This window comes from Hemibagrus wyckioides, linkage group LG17, assembly GCF_019097595.1.
Source record: "Hemibagrus wyckioides isolate EC202008001 linkage group LG17, SWU_Hwy_1.0, whole genome shotgun sequence".
Taxonomy (NCBI): Eukaryota; Metazoa; Chordata; class Actinopteri; order Siluriformes; family Bagridae; genus Hemibagrus; species Hemibagrus wyckioides.
Genome location: NC_080726.1, coordinates 4,825,241 through 4,850,973, shown reverse-complemented (window position 1 = coordinate 4,850,973; position 25,733 = coordinate 4,825,241). Strand labels below are relative to the sequence as shown.

Sequence of the window (25,733 nt, the reverse complement as noted above, 5' to 3'; positions counted from 1 at the left end):
TCCCCTAAGGCACCTTTAAAGCTAATGAGTGTATGTGAGGTGGATTAAAACCAACAAGATATTAAAGCTCATTATTTTCTCACGAGCACATCGGTAGGAAATAAACGAAAGCTCAATCACAGAGGTTTGTACTCATTATATTGTGCATTTGGGGACGATGCTATAATAAAGCAAACTAGTAAGTGTGGATGGATGTGTTTCAATTCACTCGCAAACACTACTGACCGCTGATGCCTGGGTGTCCAGTAACACAATACCATCAAACTGATCACGCTACTGAAACACACTGTACGGCTAAACTAGGTCACATTTTTGTTATACAGCATTAACAGATAGATAAATAGACAGACAGAAAGACAGCCGGAAAGACAGTCAGATAGATAGATAAATAGATAGATAGATAGACAAAGACAGACAGATAGATAGAAAGACAGATAGATAGACAAAAAGACAGCCAGACAGATAGACAGAGACAAAGACAGATAGACAGACAGATTGATAAAAAGACAGCCAGACAGATAGACACCCAGACAGATAGATAGACACAGATAGAAACAGACAGAGACGAAGACAGACAGCTAGAAAGATAGACAGCCAGACAAAGACAGACAGAGAGACAGAGAGACAGATAGATAGATAGATAGATAGATAGATAGATAGATAGATAGATAGATAGATAGATAGATAGATAGATAGCCAGACAGATAGCCAGACAGCTACAAAGATAGACAGCCAGACAGACAGATAAAAAGACAGAGAGAGAGACAGACAGACAGACAGACAGACAGACAGACAGACAGACAGACAGATAGATAAATAAAAAGACAGACAGACAGCTAGAAAGATAGACAGACAAACAGGCAGACAGATAGAAAGACAGACAGACAGACAGACACATAGATAGATAGACAGATAGATAGACAGATAGATAGAAAGACAGATAGACAGACAGATCACTTACCGGTCATCGATACTGTTCTGGTAGTAGATGTGCAGCAGCTTATCTTTAATCCAGGAGATCTGTTTGGCTGCCTCCTTTCCCGCCTCCGCCTGCAGAGCGTACTTCTTATAAATCTGAGCCAGGCCCATCATGGCTTCCTTGCGCACTCTCCACTGCAACAACGAAATATGTACTCATGATTCATCACTTATTACACTCTGAGGAAGAAATATATATATAAGCAATAACGAGCTTCTGGGGAATGAATTAATGAAGGAGGATGCACAAGACTTCCTCTCCAAAGCAAATAACACATAGTTAAAGGTAGAGTGTAGCTCATTATACACTGATTACAAATACAAATAATGTTCTCCATTTTACACTGAAATGATGAGATTTTTTTTTTAGAGGGAGTAACAATGCATCTCGAAACCCCTGAAGATTCTCAGGAGCTCATTACTCCAAAGACTTTGTTTATTCAAAATGAAAAATTAGCCTAATTTTTAAAATACAGTGAACTTGTGTTTACAATAAACATCTGTTCATACAGACTATAATGCACTGTAATAAAATTCTCATTAAAAATGTCAGAATTCTTAATGAGAATCGAGCTGTGAAGCTTGTAACGAATCAAATTGTGACCAGAGTGCATCATTACACCCCTATTATCACCAGCATTATGAAAAATATCATTATGACTAAAAACACACATGAACAGATCACATGACACCATCAACAGGCACAAAATCACGATGTCAGAAATATACTGTTATTCTGTTACACTGATCAGGCATAACATTATGACCACCTGCTTTATATTGTGGTCCCCCTTCTGCTGACAAAATGCAACACACTGTAATGAACTGTGTGTTCTGACACCTTTCATTAACTTCTTCAGCAATTTGATCAACAGTAGCTCATCTGTTGGATCGGATCACACGGACCAGTCTTCACTCTCCACGTCCATCAATGAGCCTTGACTGCCCATGACCCTGTCGCCGGTTCACCACTGTTCCTTCCTTGGAGCACTTTTGATAGATACTGACCACTGCAGACCGGGAACACCCCACAAGAGCTGCAGTTTTGGAGATGCTCTGATCCAGTGGTCTATCCATCACAATTCGTCACTTCGTCAAACTCGCTCAAATCCTTACACTTGTCCATTTTTCCTGCTTCTAACACATCTACCTTGAGGACAAAATTTTGACTTGCTGCCTAATATATCCCACCCACTAACAGGTGCCATGATGAGATGATCATCAGTCTTATTCACGGCACCTCTCAGCAGTCATAATGTTATGCCTGATCGGTGTTTATACCTTACTTATTTTATTTTTTATTTTCCAGTTAACAAACAGCCCCAATGTGATAAGGTCTTGCCCCCCCCCCTTTCCCTTTTTAGCATGCCAGAGTTAAGGGTGGGGTGCGAGTATTTTAAAGAGAGACTCATTAAATACATCCAGATAAGAATAGAAATATACAGTTATATACAGTTAATTCATATAGCCGATAATGAAGCAGCATTGTTTAGTTAAAACCCCTGCTTTCATATAAACGTCAGGCAAAACTAACAGAGATGTAAAATGTCTTCCGCAGCATCATTTATGCAGGTGTAGGGAATGAGAGGCAGTTAGGCTTGCCCCCCAAATGTGATTTGAAACGGCTGGAGAAGGGTTATATGTGAGTTATGGTTCGATATTTCATTTGGCCTCCGCTGCCTGGAGGCCTGAAGAGGCTGCAGATTAGATTAGGAAGAGAAATGGAGTGGAGCTCGAGAGAAACCGCAGAGCTAATGAGCTCCGGTCAGCTAAATGCACTGATGTCACACGATAACAGCGTTGTGTTTTTTTAGAAGGTGGAAAACAATAACAGCAAAAGGCACAAACACCTTAAAGAACTCACCCGCTTGTCGAGCGTCCTCTCTCTGACGAAGTTCAGCAAGTGATCGTTGACGAGAGCGAGGTCCTTTTTCGACGCGGTCACGATGGACACGATGACGTCATGTCGAATGGCTTCCTCCGGATCGTGAGATCTCACCTTGAGATACTCTGAAAGCACAAAATGGATCCACCTGATTTGGATTTACTTTTAGAGGATGAACATGGTGCTCTCTCAAAGAGAAAGACATTTTCCTCCCTAAAAAAAAAAAAGTGCGATCTGCCCTCTTCCACATACATGAGCTCACAGAGCGAGAGAGGGCAGGGAGAGTAATCATGCTTACATAAAATATAAAAGTCTCTGTCTTAATGTCGGAAAATTGGACAAAATCACATTTTTTAGTGGTAAAAAAATGTAGAGATTCAAAACTTTCATTTTAGACCACATCAGCATTTGTAAGTAAATAAATAAATAAATAAAATAAAATAAATAATAATAAAATAAAATAAGTGTACAGTATAATTTCTATTCTATATTCTAATACATTTTTTTTTTACTCTTAAATATCTTTTTTTTTTTTATTACTATTGTATTTAAATCAGGATGCTCGTTCAGACCTGGGGCCGTAATTTGAAAAGGGCATTTTCGTCCACATTATCATTTTCAATTGCTTCCCAAAAGTTGGTCATCCACACGGAAACGTCTGAAAATCCATGTACTGCGTGTGAGTAAAACGTGAGACGCTGCGTCGTTTCCGCCCGGTGTTTATTTACTTCCTGGCTCTTTGAAACTCCTTGACAGTGAGGTGGAGATGTTGCTGAGAGTAACATGAGAGTATAAAGTTGCAGAAGCGAGCGAGAATTGGTCACATCCAACCCAACCCATCCGAGCCACAAGCTACTGTCTGTAATTCGGTGATAACCGCAGTACAAATTCCAGAACTAGCCGACTGAAGGACAGCTTCTTCCCCCAGGCTGTCAGATTATTAAACAACCAGGGCTAACAATACACCACTCACAGTTTAACATCGGAAAGCACTTTATAACTGACCAGTCGTGAATGTACCGTCTCTGTACACGACTTTCATGCTGCTACACGCATTATACTGTGCAATATCTACTGATTATACTGTGTCTGATGTACATACTCTACAATATATTCTCATTAACAGCTCTGAAGCCCACTGCAAAATAATCAGTTTCTTATGTTTTTTTCTTCCAGGGCATGCATTGGTGAGATGAACAGTTGTTTCATTTTTTTGTGAACTCCTGACAATATTTCTCCTCAATTCAGAATATAACTATTTAGAGTGTATATTTAAATGAAATGGCAACACATAAGCATGCAGTATTTGCAGAGCTTTAATAACTCAATTAAAACAAAATGCAAATCATTTGTAAACAAATTGTGTTAATGCTTTGGCTAAATAACATTAAGAAACCAGTATTTGGTATTTGTGTTTTGGCTCCATGCTCTCCACCAGTTACTCACATTGCGGTTGGGGAACTTTATACCACGCTTTCTGCAAAAAAAATAAATAAAAGCAAACGGCTCAGCTTTGCTTGATGGTTTGTGTCCATCCATCTCCTTCTTGATGACATTCCAGAGGTTTTCAATAGGGTTCAAGTCTGGAGATTGAGCAGTGGTCTCATTTTTTTCCAGAGCTGTATATCTACTTCTACTGCAATGTCTGGAGCTGCACTAAAGAATTCCACTTACTTCTACACTTGTGTTGATGATGTAACAATAAAGAGAAGTTTGATTTGACTAAAATATGGCGTCATCGTTTTCGAGAGCCTCCGTTTTCACAGCCCACACTGCGACATTTATCCACTTTGAAGAGATATGTTTGACTAAAAACGGCGTCTCGGCGTGGACGGAACTCTAAAACGATCAGAAAAATATGCGTTTTTAAATGAAAGTGTATTAATGTGAACATGGCCTCAGGATGTACATCATGCTTTATAGAAACTCCTCAAAGGGACAGAGGCTCATAAAAACCTCACAATATCTATTTTATTAAATGCCGGTGAAATACGAACAGCATACGAAAGTGCACTTGGTTTGAAAGCAGAGACAAATCTACTGTGGTCTCAGGAGTCTTCTTCCTCACCTGTGAGATCTTTAGCCAAATCCGGATGATTCATCAGGCAGTGGCTGGCAAACTTCACACACTCCAGACGGATCGGAACATGGATATCGTTGAATCTTTCGAGAAAGCAAGAGATGTCGGTGAAAACCAGCCAAAACTTTAATTAGTTATTAATTAGAGAATATTACTCTAACTCTACTACTACTATTGACATCTACCTCCCGAGGTAACACTGCCACAGAGGCTTGTTCTGGGAGGCCAGCTCTGAGTCCTTTGCGCCGAACATCTTGGCCAAAAGCTTGACAACTTGAAGGCGTTCATCATTATCGTTACTCTGAACACACACACAAATACAGAGATTACTCCTTTCAGAGCTGCAGGAAGCAAAGTCAATTAATTCTGTTGTGATGAATGAACTCATTGAGTCTATTCAGCGGTTTGGTTTTTGTGCTTTTGCATAAAAACAAAACGTCGGCGCTCGCAAAGAAAGCCTGAGCAGAGGCTTCATATACTGACGGGATACGATTCATCAGGAAAAATTTGGAAATGGTTGACGCTTGGGATCAAAATAATTAAATAAAGAAATATATGATTAGATTAGAAAAACCTGACCTAGCAATACAGACAACATAATGTGTGTGCCAACACCACACACACACACACACACACACACACATCTGTATGGAAACAGGCTGCTCTGATAATGTTAGATTAATTACTATAAGCGAGTCCGGATTTTTTAAACGATCGCTTCCTCAAACAAACATCTCCGGCGTCCTCGTGGCTTTTGTACCTTCAGTTTGAACTCCAGCTGAGGCAGAACGGACAGGAGAAGATGACTGTCTATGTTGTAGAGCTCCAGGATTAAATCGAACACGTGCTCAGACAGGTCGCTCACCGACGTCTTCCCCAGCATCAGCACCTGATTAAAGAACTGAAGGGGAACACAAACACCTCCATCAATCAGTGTCAGGGAAATGGCAGCTGCAGTGTTCAGAAAGCGCTTATAAAGGGAGATCAGAGCTGTAACGATGAACACTGTTATTAACAATCTGGGACTGAACTCTCTATCTACACTACACCGGAAATTAAAGAATCGTCTCAAGTGTAAGTATTTTAAATACAAGTACATTTATATAATGCTTTTATAACTAAGTGAACTCTTTACACTACACCGAAAATGAAAGAATCGTCTCAAGTGTCAGTATAATTACATTTATATAATACTTTTATAACTATGTAAGAAGTAAATTATTACAATAGAAAATATAAAACTAATGCAAAAGATTTTGCCTTATTTCAAGCATTTCTAGGAAGCTTCAAAGGAGCAAAAGAACTGACCCGAAATGAGAAAAATACCAATATAGGTGAAGATCTTCATCTTCTACTTTCGGCTTTTCCCTTCAGGGGTCTCCACATCAAATCATCTCTCTCCAGCTATCCCTATCTTCTGCATCCTCAACACTAGCTTCATATCCTCATTTATTCCATCCATATACCTCCTCTTCAGCCTTCCTCTTTGCCTCCTGCCTGGCAGCTCCATGTCCAACATTCTCCTACCAATATACTCACTCTCCCTCCTCTGGACATGTCCAAACCAGCCTCCCTAAATTTTGTCCCCCAACATGAGCTGTCCCTCTGATGTACTCGTTCCTAATCCTGTCCCACCGTGTCACACCCAAAGAGAACCTCAACATCTTCAGCTCTGGCTGAGTGAAGTGTCTCTTCCTCAGTGACACTGCCTCTAAACCACAGCATGGCCGGTCTCTCCACTGTCCCGTACACCTCCCCCTTGATTCTCGCCGATATTTTTCTATCACACAAGACTCCCGACATCTTTCTCCACCTGCCTGCACTCGCTTCTTTACCTCAATAAAGCTTAATATTAATGAGCTATATTTAATATGAATAAAGTAAACTATAAATAACACACATAATGCATTGTAAAATTAGGATTTTAATATATATAACTAATTAAAGCAAGACAGGAAGTTCTTTCAAATATATTTGTCTAAATTTACTTTTATTTAAAAACTAATTATTTAAACTTGATGCTTAGAGGCCCTACAGTTGTACTCGAACCCTGTGTTCACACTAACAAGTGAAAATGTGACCAGTGATGTCCGTTTTCTATGTACACTGACCTCTGATGTAGGATTTTCTGAAATTTACGCAAATTAGGTGTGATTCTATTCACAAATCCTGTAGCGAATGTGTTATATAGTTTATTTTATTACCCGACACACAAAAACGAAAGAAGAGCTGGGGTTTCCTCTTGTAATGTGTGTCTCATTAACTAAAGCTGGGAAGGATGAAGCAGGGATCATGGTGTTTGTATGTGTCCAGTATCTAGTGCTGGTAGCTTAAATAGAGAAAGTGATTTTTCTCATATGGAACTAAAACCCCTGGCTGGACGATGCACGCCCACAATCGCCTGCTTTATCCTGACCAGAGGGTTTTTCTATTCTCATCTCCAGATCCCCGCAGCGAGTGTGTATTTGTAATAAGGTCTGTGAGGAACGCCAGCGCATCACGCTCACGTCCGGCTCCTGTGGGAGGTAATGAGGATGAGCGTGGGCCCCGGTGTTCCACTCTGACCGTGGTTTCGCACATGTATTCCTCTACATGTGTGAAAGAATTTCAGATCATTGGGCGGTCACTCGAGGTTACGGTCTACCCGCAGGAGCTTGTTAAGGATTCAAAACAACACTGAATGATGTAACAGAAAGCCTGTGGCAGTAAAAATAAAAAAAAAAAACCCACTCACATTGGTTATGTAAGGCTCTATGGCCTGCGCGGTTCTCTTCAGCAGCGCTTTAGCCAGGTCGTACGCCTGCTTGTTCAGATTCTGCCAATAAAATCATTTCAGAAAGGTTACATAACCAAAGAGTGTTTCAATGATGACATTTTAATCAACACTGACTCCATGATTAGTCTTTAACTGAATTTCTTTACAGATCAATGAATTAGACCACACAGCAATTAGAACAGGTCAGATAGATAGATAGATAGATAGATAGATAGATAGATAGATAGATAGATAGATAGATAGACAAATAGATAGACAAATAGATAGACAGACAGACAGACAGACAGACAGAGATAGATAGACAGACAGACAGACAGACAGACAGACAGACAGACAGATAGATAGATAGATAGATAGATAGATAGATAGAAATCTAAAAGAGAGAAAGAAGATAGATAGATAGATAAAAATCTAAAAGAGAGAAAGAAGATAGATAGATAGATAGATAGATAGATAGATAGATAGATAGATAGATAGATAGATAGATAGATAGATAGATAAGAGAGAATAACTGAACAGAAGCAAGGAAAAAGAAAATTTAAAAACCAAAAGAAAACCAAACAGTAGATAAGGTGGTAAACAGGACATGAGAGACAAAAAGATAAATAGCAGGAAGTGTAAATAATAAAATGGTTTACAGAGAAAGCTTTATGCCAGAGAGACATATATTTAAAATTCAGTTTTCAAAATAAGATGTCCATAAGATGTCCGTGTCCATATGTCTGGACATGCAAATTTTTCTGAAGGCTAGACTTAAAGAACGCTAGACAAAAGACGGTGAGACAGAAGATGCAACAGAAAACACGAGGCAGACAGATCTGCAAGACTGACAGAATGCTAGAATTTCAGATGAACAGAACTCTAGAACATGAGTGTGACAGAAAACCTGGACAGGCTGAATGCTAGACAAACAGAACACTACGATTTGAGACAGATGGAACAGGAGACTAGAAAGCTAGTGCTGAAGAACAGGCAGAACCCAAGACAGCCAGAAAATTAGAAACTGAGACTGATGGAACCCTGAACAGACTGAACCCTAGGAATATGAGAGAGACACAGAACACTGGGCAAACAGAACACTAGAAACTGAGACATGTAGGACAGACAGAAGACTAGGAATGTGGGACAGACAGAACATTAGTAATGTGAGACAGACAGAACACTAGAGACTGAGACTGATGGAACCCTGGACAGACTGAATGCTAGACAAAGAGAACACTACAATTTGAGACCGACAGAACACGTGAGACAGAATGCTACAGTGAAGAACACTAGCTAATGATACAGAAAGAACCCTAGACAGTGAGAACACTGGGACTGAGAGACAGACAGAACACTGGGAACATGAGACAGACAGAACACTAGGAATGTGAAAGACAGACAAAACACTGGGAATGAGAGACAGACAGAAAACAAGGAATGAGAGAAACAGAACACTGGGAATGTGAGACAGACGGAATAATAAAACGCAAGCACATACAGACAGAACGACAAAATCTGAGATATGTGGTCTGTGATAGACAGAACTAATTAAATAAATGAGAACCCACTGCTCATAAATCAAATAAATCAAAGCTGGCTTTAATAGATACACACTCAACACCACCATCAGTCCATTACATTTCACTGATTAACACACAAAAGGGGATTAATCATCCCTCCATGATAACAGCGGATCAATGCTTCGGTACCTTGTGTGCTGGAACTAAGTTGACCAGGACGGTGTCCAGAAGCTCCTGAGAAACAGAGTCTCCCTCACACACGATGGAGCTCATCAGGTCTACCATGTGCATGTGCACCTTCTGATTATGTCCATTACTGCAGAGAAACAGACAAAGACACACACACACACACATCAGTAACACTGAAACCTCTTCCAGCACATGCGGAGAATTTTCTCGTTATCTCTTACTAAGAAAAGAAGCAAAGATGAGTCATGATGCACTTATGTCTGTCTGGCACTTAACAAATCATTATATAGCTGGAATATGGCAATAATCTGCACACAAGATGCGTTTCTGCAGGTGTGTGTGTGTGTGTAGGAGGCATCTGCAGTTTTTTTCTCCTTCTTCCCCCATCAACACATGCGCCACTGTGTTTTCCCTCAGCGAGGACGTTTCCAGCTGAGATGACTAACCATTAATACACAGCACACCCCATAAGAAGTCCCACCTGGGACAGACACACACACACACACACGCCAAACTGTCATACTGAAGTATAATATCGGCGGACAGGAAGCCGACAGCTCGTTACAACACAATAAATAAGCCGGAGCTTTCCGTTCACATCAGTATGCTGTAAATTACAGACCTGCCCTTCTGAATTACGAGTGCTGAGAGAGTGTGTGTGTGTGTGTGTGTGTGTGTGGGGTAAGGATTTTTGCATGCTCGAAGGCAGCGACTCACTTGATCACTTGGAAGAGAGTTCTGTACAGTTGAGTAAATATTTCATTGCTGTCCTCCAATTCGAAGCAGATGTTGTAGGATTTCACCCAAGCGATATTCTGCCAGGAGAGAAATAAATAAATAAATAGACAGACAAACAAACATGCAAATAAATAAACCGACAATGAGAACATCACACGACAGACTACCAAATACATAAATAAATAAATAAATATAAAGGAAACTCATACCACATACCTCCAGTAAGTAAAAATATCGATTGAACTGGGCGCTTTTAGTGTCCTCCAATCCTTTCAGCTGTCGGGTTATGAACATAAATATATCCTGGTAGAGAAGGAGGAGGAGAAGGAGAAGAGGAAGAGGAAGAAGAAGAAACACGAGGTTGACATTATAAAGCCTCCGGATGAAAGATGCCCAGCGTTCATGCAGATCAAGACGTCGGACATAAAAACACAAAGAAAGCTATTGAAGAAAATCTACTTCAGATGTCTGACCTTACTTTGACCATTCTGTTAAATTTGAATAAATCAAGATAATTTCAAATACACTATATTGCCAAAAGTTTTGGGACGTCCGCTTTTACATGCACATGAATGTAATACGGAGTTGTCCCGCCCTTTGCAGCTATAACAGCTTCAACTCTTCTGGGAAGGCTTTCCACAAGGTTTAGGAGTGTGTTTATGGGAATTTTTGACCATTCCTCTAGAAGAGCATTTGTGAGGTCAGGCACTGATGTTGGCTGAGAAGGTCTGACTCACAGTCTCCACTCTAATTCATCCCAAAGGTGTTCAGTAGGGTTGAGGTCAGGACTCTGTGCAGGCCAGTCAAGTTGCTCCACACCAAACTCTCTCATCCATGTCTTTATGGATCTTGCTTTGGTCACTGGTGTGCAGTCATGTTGGAACAGGAAGGGGTCATCCCCAAACTGTTCTCACAAAGTTGGGAGCATAAAATTGTCTAAAATGTCTTGGTATGAAGCTGAAGCATTAAGAGTTCCTTTCACTGGAACTAAGGGGCTGAGAACAACCCCTGAATTCAATGATTTGGAGGGGTGTCCCAAAACCTTTGACACTATAGTGTATATTCTACAAAAATTCACTCACTCATTTTTGAGATATTCGGAAATCAGCATTCTATTAATTATGCATCTGGTGTGATTTGCACTGTTTATACAATATTAGGCAGGTGGGCATAATGTTATGCCTGGTTGGCTGTAGGTTATGTGGTTACACAACAGATTTTAAACACCACCAGGGGTAGAAGTCAAGCATTTTAGCCGACTTTGGAGTTCCGTTTCTGGTTAAAATGACATTGCCAGAGATCTAGCAGAGATCATACATCAGAATAATGTTGTTAAGTGACCTGAGGATGATTTACGTTTGATATTTTCTCCAAAAACTGCCATAAACTGACTGTTCATCAATCTGGACACATTGCATGAAAGGGTTTATTAAGCCTGGTTAAGAGTGCTGTAGTAGTGCTAGTTAAATATATTTGTACCATTTTAATTGATGAAAATGAAAAATCGTTAGTTTTGAAGCCCTAAGATAAAAGGATGCAGCTGAGTGATGATGATGTCTACAGTGCAACAAGGTCAGAAAATCACTTTAGAGAATAATAGAGCTCCCCCTTTATCTCTCTCTCTCTCTCTCTCTCTCAGCAGGCCACCCATCTCCCCAGGAGTGACATATGAAGGGGTGGAGACTGCCAAGAGTCGTGATGAACGGAGAGTGTTGGAGTTTTGAGTAGAGCTTATCCAGAACACACTGCAACCAGGCTACAAGATCCAAAGTGATTTATCACTAGCGATGGGGAAGCACTGCTGTAAATTCTTCAGCTAGCTTACACAACATACGTTTTTATTGCAGAAAATGAATTCGGAGAGGAATTTTCTTTGTTGTCAGGAAATTTCTTTGTTGTCCGAGTTTCTGTAAAAGGTGCATTTCTATTTGTTGCTACTTCATGGTTCAACTCTTTCTTCACCGTTTAATGGACAGATAGCTAATGCTGAAATCGTAGAGAATTACAGCTAAAGAGGGGAAATTAATGCCTCAATGTTTCTCAAATATCTCCATTTAGACTTTCAACAGTATTGTTTAAGCAGCTGGCACTAGAATCTATCATTCTCAATAAACTTCATGTTATCTGATACGCTAGCCAGCAACTTGACCTAAAGCATATACTATATATAAACTCCTTCAAAGCAGTGACATTAGATCTTCAACTGATCAGGCATAACATTATGATCTCCTGCCTAATATTGTGTTGGTCCCTCTTTTGCTGCCAAAACAGCCCTGACCCATCGAGGCATGGACTCCACTAGATCCCTGCAGGTGTTCTGTGGTATCTGGCACCAAGATGTTAGCCTTTCTATCAGAAACAGCATAATGGACAAGCGTAAATCCTTACGCTTGTCCATTTTTCTTGCCTCTAACAAAATGTTCACTTGCTGCCTCTAATATATCCCACCCACTAACAGGTGCCATGATGAGGAGATCATCAGTCTTATTTCACGGCACCTGGCAGCGGTCATAATGTTATGCCTGATCGGTGTATCTACGGTGATTGCTATCTTGACATGTCATCATATTTTACCCTTTGAAAGCTTTCCCCAAGTAGGAATTTCAAGTTAAGTGGGTGTTTTTTCCTCCTAGTCAGAGGCTGTCAGAGCTTTGGTCAAATGCAGCATTAAACATGTGTGTTCCAGGCTTTCAGAAGTCTCGCCGTTCTCAAAGACATAAGGCTTAAAAATCCATTAGAGAGGAAACCGCTACTCTTTCATGTCGCAAAGCTCTCGTCTCTTGTACCTTCAGCTTATCTGGCGACGTGTAGGGCGCCTCTGGAGCGTAGATGCGGAAGATGTCGGCCAGGCAGCAGGCCACCAGGAGCCTGACATCTTTGTCTGGGTGCTTCAGGAAGAAGTCTGAGGCCAGGTGCAGAGCCAGGTTCAGGTATAGCTCTTTCTCCTCCTCTGAATCTTGGTCCATGTCCATAAAGGTCTTAACCACCATCTACAAAAACAAAACCACAGCAACGAATCCATTTACATCAGCTAATGTATAATCAGGAACCCCAACCAGAACGACCATGACCCCTCTCTCTGTGTGTTTACCTTCAGCCTCCGGACCATCTCTTCCTTGGAGATTTTATCGGAGATCTCCTTCACCCCCGGCGGGTAGGTGATCTTGCCATCTGTGGCTCGATTCTTGGAGTGAGCCATGCTCTCCGACTAGTGCACGCTGAGGGGGAAAACACACACACACACACACACACACACACACACACACACGCATAAAGTTACAACCTCGACCTTTTACACAAGCACTACAGCAGCCATGAAGGGAAAACGGCAATTTCTACTCTCCAGTCCAGTTGTAACAGACGTTTTGCAGATGTGCAACACTGAATAAAACAAATGAGAAGTTTTTTGGGGTTAGAGGGGCTTGATGGCCAGTTAATTAGGTAGGGCCAACTTTAGAGACGTATGCAAAAGGACAGGTTTAAATACATAGCTAGTTACTTATGATTATCACCAAAAATGTCTGCTATGATTCAACAATGACCAATTTCAGTCACACACAGCAAAGGCGTAGGCTTGGACATACCACGTATAGTGAAAGGGGTGGACTGTGATTCGCAAACGATTACAATCTTTAGAAACTTTTTGTACCACAGCATGCTCGAATCTGATTGGTCAGCAGTTCAGGCTGTATCATTAACTCCAAACTGTCAATCATCTCAGAGTCGAGTCTTGATTTGCTATTATATTAGAGTAAAAAAAAACAGCAGCCGTATTTTCGAACCCTTGATAGCACACTCATCTAAAGAGCTAGGTAAGTTTAAAGAAAAGAACATTTTCAATCCCATGTGTGGTCAAGAAAACACATTCCCATTGCCCAACAGCCTCAGTATTCTGCTGATGCAGTGCTTACACACATTTTTTATTAAATGAAGTGCTGGTGAATATATTATTAAATAGAGTGTGGTGCCTCCTGACAGTTACACACACTGCCAATTCAGGGTTCAAGAGAAAATAAAGACTCCAAGGATACTTGAATAATATCTTTTACATGAGCCACAACATTGGTCAAAGGATGTTTACATTGGTGCAAAGGTGTCTTCTTCTGCAAGTAATTTCGTTAGAAGAGGATACGTGCCAAGGAACTCGAACCTTTTTATTTCCTTTAGTCTGTATTAGTGCACTTATCCAGCTAACTGCTTCACACCGTGCTCATTTCCAACAGCTAATAGGGTCAGCTATTCAGTAACAGGATCGGTTTAGCTACAGAGTGTGAGGAAAAAGAAGCTCATCATTATGGTGTAAGAGTGAGGAATGAAAGCATCGCGCTGAACTTTTCTCTTGGTGGACTGAATCGATACGAAACGTCTCGAGTGACAAAAGTGCATGGATCCCAAATGCTCCACCAAGACGATAAGCCACACACTCACAAATAAAAGAGTATTCATTACGGACTCGGTGCTGTTTGCCTGACCAAACTATGACTGTTCACATTAAAGTCTCACCTTCAGTGTGAACACAAAGCTGCATCCATATTTTCAGCCCAGATTTCAACTGATTTAGCACTCCTGAATCAAAAACACCAATCCCACTCGGTTCTGTCTGATGTCCATTATATTTAAAATACCCTATATTGCCAAAAGTTTTGGGACGTCTGCCTTTACATGAACATTAATGTAATATGGAGTTGTCCCACCATTTGCAGCTATAACAGCTTCAACTCTTCTGGTTGAAGGTTTTCCATAAGGTTTAGGAGTGTGTTTATGGGACTCCTCTAGAATTGTATTTGTGAGGTCAGGCACTGATGTTGGACGAGAAGGCCTGGCTCTCAGTCTCTGCTCTAATTTATCCCAAAGGTGTTCTATGGGGTTGAGGTCAGGACTCTGTGCAGGCCAGTCACGTTCCTCCACACCAAACTCACTCATCCATGTCTTTATGGACCTTGCTTTGTGCACTGGTATGCAGTCATGTTGGAACAGGAAAGGGTCATCCCCAAACTGTTCCCACAACGTTGGGAGCATGAAAATGTCCAAAATGTCTTGGTATGAAGCTGAAGCATTAAGAGTTCCTTTCACTGGAACTAAAGGGCTGAGCCCAACTCCTAAATTCAATGATTTGGAGGGGTGTCCCAAAACCTTTGGCAATATAGTGTATTATATTTAAACTAATTGATGACCATCACAGTTGTTAAACGGATGAAGACCTGGAAGAGATTTCTGCTGAAATATTAAACCCTCTACAACAGAGACATTTCCCCCCTAATCAGAGACAGCAGTGCTGACAGCTATGGCACATGTCCTGAGAATTCAGCCGTAGTGAGCTACACATCAGAAACTGCAAGCTGTTCAGCAATATGGCTGCACTTACATTTGGCTGACCTCTGACACAGAGATCGGATGTTACAGCGTACTTGTAAAAGGCTCGGCTTGGATTTCTTCACACCTGATATCAGATACGAACCAGGGTCTAAATGCGAGCTGCAAGGGCCAACATTTTCAACGCTCTGCATCGGAGGACGGCGATACAACAGATCTACAAGCCACACACAGACGGCGTGGACGGGAACGTCTCCGTTACCCATCGTGTCCAATTCTTACTCTTACTAACATGAAATATCCTTCAAACAGTGAAAAGAGTAATGAAAGACTTTAGTCTGTTTGGTTTGTAGGATGGTTACAATACGGCGGCTGAGAAATGCAAAACAATACAACAAATCCATAAACACAAGGACAATTCAGACAAACCGGAAAAGGTAGGTATAGTTTGAGAATGGAATTCTTACAGCTGATTGGACAAGACATCTGTCACTCAGGATCTACAGGAAGTCCAGCAGTAGAAAGTGGATTGGTGTGTGTATGAACACAGCTCTGCTCTTATAGCGCTCCTTACATCCTTTAATCTGGAATAGTTTGGTCTCCTGATCATTCCTGTGTTCTTCAGGTGTGTTTTTAGACAGACGTCGCAAACTAATCTTTACACCATGATACGCTATCAGTATATCCAAAATCACGCCATATGAACGTCCTTCCTCAAAGTAGTGCTGAATGAATTCCATTTTATTATCAATTTAAATACGTGTTTGTCGCACTATCGGGGGAAATAACCTATTTCTTGTATATCCTGATTGACAGATGTCTCATCCAATCAGAGGTAAGAAATCCATTCACATACTCTACCTACCTTTTCGGGTTTATCTGAATTGTCCTTGTGCTTTGCAATTCTCAGCCACTGTATTACAAAGATAACAAACATCCTGACAAAATCCAGCCACAAATTTCTCGAGCCAGCATAGCAGAGCAAAAGGATACGATCAGCCTTGTCTACAACAACACCATAAAAAATAAAATATAAAGAGTAAACAAAGCACAATAATCACATGGGGAACATCAGCAATGCTCGCCATTTGTCCACCAACAGTGATGTTTTGAACCGAGTGCAAACAATTGTGAAAAATTTGTGAATCAAGACCATTGATGTAAGATCAGCCTACGTGATGTCATGATTTAACTAGGAAAATTATTTGAATGTCAGATTAAGATCAAAATATCGTGAGGCGATATGACAATATATCATAAAATACGATGAAAACATTTTGATGTAATCTGTAGTGTCATTTAGATTTTGCAAATAAAAATAAATGCATTGTATTTATTGTTGAGATATTTTTTAATGTTTTTCATTTTTAAAAACATTTAAAACTCAAAGAACCAATATACTGATATGAGCCCTAAAATACAGCTCAATAATAAGTCTATTTTATTCTCCTTCAATAATAATAAGTCTCTAGTTTATTCTCTATCAATAATAATAATATCTCTATTTTATTCTCTATCAATAATAATAAGTCTCTATTTTAATCTCCATCAATAATAATAATAATAATAATAATAATAATAATAATTAGTCTATTTTATTCTCTACCAATAATAATAATAATAATAATAATAATAATAATAATAATAATAATGTCTCTATTTTTTAATCATCCCACAATTGTCACATATAATAAATAAAATTAAACACCGGGTTTATTTAACTAATAGCTGCTATGGCACTACTATCAAACTTATTGCATTTTACAAATACATATTATTGAAATAACTGACATTCAACCTGCATGGTAGCTTAGAAATGAATAACAGAAAGAAGCAAGTCAACAAGACTCAAGCCTTTCATTCCCCGTCTCCCTCAGCTGGAAAAATCTGTGAAAGAAATGAATATTAAATACCGTGATTAATTCAGTGCAAAATTGCTAGTCCTTCCTTCATCACAGCCTAATAAGGAGCTTTTTCCAGACGCTCGGTCTGACCTCGATTTCACCTGCACTTACTGCATATTTATGAAGAATCAAGTTCTGGAAAAATAAATACTGAGATACCCAGCTTCTACACGGTGCACCTGAACAAACGAGTCCTTTTAAAGTGAGTGTGTGTGTGTTTACATCATAATGAGGTGTTAATACTCAAGTCCAGAGCTTAAAAGCCACTTTGGTGGTCTGCTCACTTGTTCCCTGACCATCTGCAGCCAAGATCCCTCAGGAAAACAAAACCTCGCTGTGATCAGGGTTCAAACTCATTCTCCAAAAAGCTCATGTTTTCCCCCAATGCTTTCAAGCTTTTGAACCTTTCACAAGTTACATAAAAGATGTTGAAGCATAATAGTTCCTGAAATATCCCAAACTCATCTCTAGGTCTGGACTTTTCCAAACTATCCCAAACTTATTTCTAGGTCTGGACGTTCCTGAACTATCCCAAACTCATCTCTAGGTCTGGATATTTCTGAACTATATAGAATAATCTCTAGGTCTGGACTTTCCCAAACTCATCTCTCAGATCCCAGTTTAGGTCATCGTTTCTCAAATTTGCTAGATCAGGGTTTCCCAAAAATATGGATGCAATGTCCACTTTTGTTTTCTTCATTTCAAATAAGTCTCCACTATCACAGCAATAGAGTCCAACAATAAAAAACAGATACACTATATTGCCAAAAGTATTCGCTCACCTGCCTTGACTCGCATATGAACTTAAGTAACAGTGAACTAAGTGAACTTAAGTCCCATTCCTGATCCATAGGGTTCAATATGACGTTGGTCCACCCTTTGCAGCTAACAGCTTCAACTCTTCTGGGAAGGCTGTCCACAAGGTTTAGGAGTGTGTTTATGGGAATTTTTGACCATTCTTCCAGAAGTGCATTTGTGAGGTCACACACTGATGTTGGACGAGAAGGCCTGGCTCTCAGTCTCCGCTCTAATTCATCCCAAAGGTGTTCTATCGGGTTGAGGTCAGGACTCTGTGCAGGCCAGTCAAGTTCATCCACACCAGACTCTGTCATCCATGTCTTTATGGACCTTGCTTTGTGCACTGGTGCACAGTCATGTTGGAAGAGGAAGGGGCCAGCTCCAAACTGTTCCCACAAAGTTGGGAGCATGGAATTGTCCAAAATGTCTTGGTATGCTGAAGCATTCAGAGTTCCTTTCACTGGAACTAAGGGGCCAAGCCCAGCTCCTGAAAAACAACCCCACACCATAATCCCCCCTCCACCAAACTTTACACTTGGCACAATGCAGTCAGACAAGTACCGTTCTCCTGACAACCGCCAAACCCAGACTCGTCCATCAGATTGCCAGATGGAGAAGCGCGATTCGTCACTCCAGAGAACGCGTCTCCACTGCTCTAGAGTCCAGTGGCGGCGTGCTTTACACCACTGCATCCGACGCTTTGCATTGCACTTGGTGATGTATGGCTTGGATGCAGCTGCTCGGCCATGGAAACCCATTCCATGAAGCTCTCTGCGCACTGTTCTTGAGCTAATCTGAAGGCCACATGAAGTTTGGAGGTCTGTAGCAATCGACTCTGCAGAAAGTTGGCGACCTCTTCGCACTATGTGCCTCAGCATCCGCTGACCCCGCTCCGTCAGTTTACGTGGCCTACCACTTGGTGGCTGAGTTGCTGTCGTTCCCAAACACTTCCACGTTCTTATAATACAGCTGACAGTTGACTGTGGAATATTTAGGAGCGAGGAAATTTCACGACTGGATTTGTTGCACAGGTGGCATCCTATCACAGTTCCACGCTGGAATTCACTGAGCTCCTGAGAGCGACCCATTCTTTCACAAATGTTTGTAAAAACAGTCTGCATGCCTAGGTGCTTGATTTTATACACCTGTGGCCATGGAAGTGATTGGAACACCTGATTCTGATTATTTGGATGGGTGAGCGAATACTTTTGGCAATATAGTGTACATTACATACTGATACTCAAACCATCAATGTGTTAGACACAATACAGACAAAATTCTAGAAAGTTACTGAATACTAAAGCAAACCATTTTTCATATTACAGTTCAACAACTCCCATAGACTTCAATCCTTCAAGTCTACTTTGTGTACAAGAATTTTCTAGATTAGCAAAGACTCAAAAGTGTGATCAGTGAGTTTTTCATTTGAGACTCATGATAACGATCACAACAACAGCAGAAAGTTTTACCGGAGCTTGTTGTAGTGCACATCACTGTATGTAATGGACAGAGACGTGTTAAAGCTGGCTCAGTCAATTGAAAAACTGCAACATTAATTAAGGATTAGAGAAATTAGAAATGAAAGCTTTCACTCCATGATTTTGGACAATTTCGTGGAAAGATCTTCAGCAACAGATGGTGTAACGGTGTCTGAAATATTTTTATAGAGGACCCGCTGAGCGCTGGAACACTTGTATTGAACAAAATGGAGACTATGGAGAAAACCATCCAGTTGAACGGCAACTATTATAGTTTTAACTTGACTTGCATTTCTATGAACCAGCCATTAGTCCTAAATGTGATAAACTCATCTTTCGGTGCTGAAACAACTAAGGACGCAAGTGAGTAGAGTTCAGATGATAAAGGAAATGCCTTATTAAACTGGAGTGAATACGACTCGTCAATAAAACGTGAGGTAGTTAGACACCCCGCTGGACATTTCTCAGGCCATCACAGCAGGGGAGGATACGGTCGGCCCTGGCTCCAATTAAAATCTTAAGGCAAAACACAAAGAGCCCAAATACCACAATAACCTCAGTGAAAAACACCATCTCTCCTCCTTTTCTCCAGCCTCGGTGGTGCTACTGGTAAGACCTTACTGTTTTTATCAGTGTCCTGGCAGACGAAGGAGATAAACATGGCCATCAGATAAGGGCCAGAGCTTTTGCCTGTGTAAACAAGCAGGATGAAAAGAAAAAAAAATCAGACATTGTGTATAATGTGTAGAGTTTTGGTGAAAATGTACTTCTGGATTCTAACAAGTTGTTGCTTCAATGATTTTCTCTTCAGACGGCGTGTGTGTGTGTATGTAACTGACTCAGAATGCTGATCTATTTATTTTAACATAGGTGTTTTTATTATTTATGCAGAATAAGATTAAAAAACAATTTAGTGGGAACACTCAATAACGATACACAGGTCTGACGAATAGATTTGGCAAAAAATTAACAGACAAACTAATAAAAGATGATAGAAATATTCTGGTAGCTCCACATACTGCTTTTTAGGGTTTATAGAATCTATATAAACACAGAATATTCACAAAGTACGATAAGAATAAAATATTCAGACCTTGGCGTCAATTTTCTGACCGAAATCTTTCATTTAACTCTTAAAATATCACTGACATCATTTTCATCCTCAGCAAACCCTTCAGTAAGCCACGGTATACTGTAAACAGGGCGGAGCCATCCTGGAAGAGGCCACGCCCACAACAAGCAAGCTATGTCAGCCAAGAAGAGTGATCTGTCAGAAAAACTCCTGATCAATATGAAACAATGCTTCTCTCTAATCCAGTGGATGAATGGATCCAAACCATGCCAGCAAAACAACAATAAACAAATAACAACCATAACATCCACGGAGTCTTTTGTTTTTCTCTGGAAATTTCTCAGCTGCTTGTGTTTTATGAGCGAGTGATGCTATTATTCTGTCACTCATCTTCAGTATGTGCTTTATCCTGGTCAGGGTCACGGTGGACATGGAGCCTATTCCGCGAACACTGGGTGCAAGACAGGAATATATCCCCACACACACACAACCTGAGGACATGAAGGAAACCTATGAGAAAGGTAATCTGAGCTCAGAATTAAAACAACCTGTCATCACTCATCACCGCAGATCACGGACCACACGAGCCGAATCTCTTAGCACGACTTTGTCATACCGCCGCAGTGCGTTCTGGGACACCGAGTGCAAATTTTACTCCACCACTCATGCTGTTATTCAGATTGGATTCATTTACCAGAGGGACATGGGTAATAAAAAATATTTACACATCTCCACAGTGATAAAACTCTTGCATCCGGACAGCAATAAAAATTTCCACAGGAGGAGAGGGAGAGAGAGAGCTCCTGGATGTTTGCATCACATGGTCACTCACAACACCACGTCCAGGAGGTGACAGAGTAGAGCAGTGACGCTGGTTCAGATCTTACACCGTGTTGCCAAAAAGGGGTTAGGCTTGACCCCTTAGTTCCAGTGAAAGGAACTCTTAATGCTTCAGCTTCATACCAAGACATTTTGGACAATTTCATGCTCTTTGTGGGAACAGTTTGGGGATGACCCCTTCCTGTTCCAACATGACTGCACACCAGTGCACAAAGCAAGGTCCATAAAGACATAGATGAGTGAGTTTGGTGTGGAGGAACTTCACAGAGTCCTGACCTCAACCCTATAGAACACCTTTGGGATGAATTAGAGCGGAGACTGCGAGCCAGGCCAAAACTGGGAGGTCTGCCTTTACATGCACATGAATGTAATATGGAGTTGTCCCGCCCTTTGCAGCTATAACGGCTTCAACTCTTCTGTGAAGGCTTTTCCACAAGGTTTAGGAGTGTGTTTAAGGGAATTTTTGACCATTCCTCTAGAAGAGCACTTGTGACGTCAGGCACTGATGTTGGCCGAGAAGGTCTGGCTCACAGTCTCCAACTCTTTCTGGTGTCCCAAAACTTTTGGCAATGTTTCGGTTTGGGATGAACCAAATTTCCAGGAACAATTTGAAAACACAATCACACTTAAAAAAGAAACAGAAGAATCCATTATTTTGTTGCTTTGTGACTCAGGAATTGTTCGATATCTAGAGGAGAGCTGCTGAAATGTGCGCTAAGAGATTAAATGTGGCAAGAAGGCAGCAGGTAAACATCTTTTTTTCCAAAACAAGGTGTAAGTGGACACAGCATCAGACCACCGCTGAGTAAATCTGCCTGGAAAGGAGAATGGAGGAAATGACAGATACGGCCAAGCAGGATGGAAATAAAATCACTGAGTAGAACAGAGAATTAACCCAGGACCCTTTGTACATATTAATCCTGTTCGCATCTGACTTTTATTACAGCAGGCACATATAAAGCATTTCATTATGCACAATATCACCAGCTTTTAATATTCTCTAAATAATCACTAATAACTGACCATTTCTTACATATCTAATGAGAAGTGACACAAAAATCCACACTAAAACTCCTCCCTCCTCTTGTGGTCAATGTATCGCTGTCTGGATACCAGGGTTCGAGCTCTGAGGATGATTTCCAAATGATTTACAGGTTAAAAAAGTAATTCACAACTAATATCTAACTAAATAAATTAGTAGTAGTGGTGTTAATTAAACTCTCATGAACTTGACCAGCATGTGTGAAATACTAAACACCATCAATGGCGCATCATGCATGTCTCATGTCTCATTATAACGCCCTAAAAGCCCACGCAGTTGATTTGATGATCCACTAACAATCCCAATGGTCTTTCTCTCTCTCTCTCTCTCTCTGACACGCATACGAACACTACCAATGACACATTATGCATGTCTCATGTTGCATTATAATGCTCTAAAAGCCCATGCACTTGATTTGATGATCCATAACAATCCCAATGGTCTCCAACACACACACAGGTACTAACATCATCAATGACACATTATGCATGTCTCATGTTGCATTATAACACTCTAAAAGCCCATCCATTTGATTTGATGATCCATAACAAAATAAAATTGTTTCTCTCTCTCTCACACACACACGACAGAACTAACACCATCAATGACATTATAACACCCTAAAAGCCCAAGCACGTGATTTGATGATCCATAACAATCCCAATGGTCTCAAACACACACACACACACACACACACACACACACACAGGTATACTAACACCACCAATGACACATTATGCACGTCTCATATCGCATTATAACACTCTAATTGCCCATGCATTTGATTTGATGACCCATAACAATCCTAATGGTCTAAAACACACATATACGTGTATTAACACCACCAATAACACATTATCCAAGTCTCATGTCGCATTATAACACTCTAAAACCCCACGCACCCGATTTCATGATTAATATCAATCCCAATGGTCTTTCTCTCTCACACACACACACACACACAGGTGTACTAACACCATCAATGACACATTATGCATGTCTTATGTCGCATTATGATGTTCCGATAAACCAAGAACTTGATTTGATGATCCATAGCAATCCCAATGGTCTCAAACACACACAAACTCAGTGGAACTAACACCATCAATGACACATTATGAATGTCTCATGTCGCATTATAATGCCCTTATAGCCCAAGCACTTGATTTGATGATCCATAACAATCCCAATGGTCTCTCTCTCTCTCACACACACACAGGTGTACTAACACCACCAATGACACATTATGCAAGTCTCATGTCGCATTATAACACTCTAAATACCCACACACTTGATCTGATGATTCATAACAATCCCAATGGTCTCTCTCTCTCTCTCACACACACACACACACACAGGTGTACTAACATCACCAATGACACATTATGCAAGTCTCATGTCGCATTATAACACTCTAAATACCCACACACTTGATTTGATGATTCATAACAATCCCAACGGTCTCTCTCTCTCTGTCTCACACACACACACAAAGTGTGGTAACACCACCAGTGACAAATTATGCACATCTTATATCACATTACAACGCTCTAATAGCCCATGCATTTGATTTGAAGATCTATAACAATCCCAATGGTCTCTCTCTCTCACACACACAGGACGATACGAACACCTTAAAAACAGAACATTATGCATGTCTTATGCCGTATTATAACGCAATAATAACCAAAAAAATCTGGTCTGATGATCCATAACAAACCCAAATGTTCTTTCGCGCGCGCGTACGCACGGACACACCACACACACACACACACACACACACACACACACACACGGGGCGTGGGGCTGATTAACTGCTAACTAATTAATTCATTAAACACAAACAGTGCCTGGAAGACTATACATGACAGCTAGCAAGCTAACGATAATGAACCATATTTACCTAAATTCCCCACACAATAGACAAAGCTAGTTTTTTTGTTAGCTACAAAGCTAACGAACTGTATTTAATGACTTAAACGCTATTTATTTTGTAAGCTGGTCTAGAAATAAAGCAGATAAACGGCGTTAATGCAGCGGCGTTCACGCGCGCGGTGTGGTGCTAGCTTTATTAGATAAACAGCTACATTTTATTAGCCTAGCCTAGCTACAACAAAAACACCAGCCGTCCAAAGATGTCAATAAAAGCATAATCCAGAAAATGAGTGGGGGGGGGAATCGTGATTTTTTCCCCCAGTCAAACATTTCAGAAAAGCATTTTAGTTCTGATTTTTGAAAAAGAGCAAGAGAGAGAATGGACATTATTAGAGTGTTAGCCATGCTACAGCTAACCATACACTAGTATCCCCCAGCTCGTGCTCAGAAACCGCCATTACATGAATCTAAATCCTTAATTATAAATAAAAACAGAATAAAAAACACACAGATGCATGTATATGTGTATATATAAGTGCACCTCGGGGGGGGGGTTTAATCGTCCAGGTAGCGCCGTGTACCTGAGTGTTGATCAGCTCCGCAGCCCGCCGCCGTGTCTGTGCGCGCGCGCGTGTGTGTGTGTGTGTGTGTGTGTATCTCTCCCTCCCTCACACACACTCACGGCCGCTGTGTGAGCTTCAAAATGGCGCCAATTCCTGCCTGCAGCTGCACCAATCCACACCGGGCGCGCGCGCGCGCGCGCCACAAAACACGGGCCAACACTGACCTCTACTGGTCTCTCTCTCGCGCGCTCTAATAATAATAACAACAACAAGAAGTACAAGACTTTTTAATTATACAATACAGTGGAAGTTTTCTTCATACACAAATCAGGCATAACATTATGACCGCCTGTCTGATATTGTGTTGCTCCCACTTTTGCTGCCAAAACAGCCCTGACCCGTCGAGGCATGGACTCTACTAGATCCCTGAAGGTGTGCTGTGGGATCTGGCACCAAGATGTTAGCAGCAGATCCTTTAAATTGCAAGGTGGGGCCTCCATGGATCGGACTTGTTTGTCCAATTTGATTGGATTGAGATTTGGAGGCCAGGTCAACACCTCAAACTGGGTGTTGTGGTCATCAAACCATTCCTGAACCATTTCAGCTTTGTGGCACGATGCATTATCCTGCTGAAAGAGGCCACAGCCATCAGGGAATACCGTTTCTATGAAAGGGTGAACATGGTCCGTAACAATGCTTA

At 40.8% G+C, this 25,733-nt stretch overlaps 1 protein-coding gene across 2 annotated transcripts in view; it reads right to left on the bottom strand.

Moving 5' to 3' along the window:
- pds5b (PDS5 cohesin associated factor B) overlaps positions 1–25,168 on the bottom strand; it is a 50,411-nt gene extending 25,243 nt beyond the window's left edge. Inside the window, exons 1-12 of one of the 2 annotated variants that reach the window (XM_058413672.1) lie at positions 25,052–25,168; positions 13,240–13,366; positions 12,935–13,138; positions 10,365–10,451; positions 10,128–10,225; positions 9,411–9,537; positions 7,678–7,758; positions 5,704–5,844; positions 5,129–5,244; positions 4,932–5,026; positions 2,843–2,988; positions 962–1,113 (exon numbers count right to left, since the gene is read on the bottom strand). In XM_058413672.1, coding sequence (XP_058269655.1) covers positions 962–1,113; positions 2,843–2,988; positions 4,932–5,026; positions 5,129–5,244; positions 5,704–5,844; positions 7,678–7,758; positions 9,411–9,537; positions 10,128–10,225; positions 10,365–10,451; positions 12,935–13,138; positions 13,240–13,347 — 1,355 coding nt within the window. In that variant the 5' untranslated portion in view covers positions 13,348–13,366; positions 25,052–25,168. Of the gene's footprint in view, positions 1–961; positions 1,114–2,842; positions 2,989–4,931; positions 5,027–5,128; positions 5,245–5,703; positions 5,845–7,677; positions 7,759–9,410; positions 9,538–10,127; positions 10,226–10,364; positions 10,452–12,934; positions 13,139–13,239; positions 13,367–25,011 lie in introns of both variants that reach the window. The other variant, XM_058413671.1, reaches the window with a different exon arrangement.
- Positions 25,169–25,733: the final 565 nt, after the last annotated feature.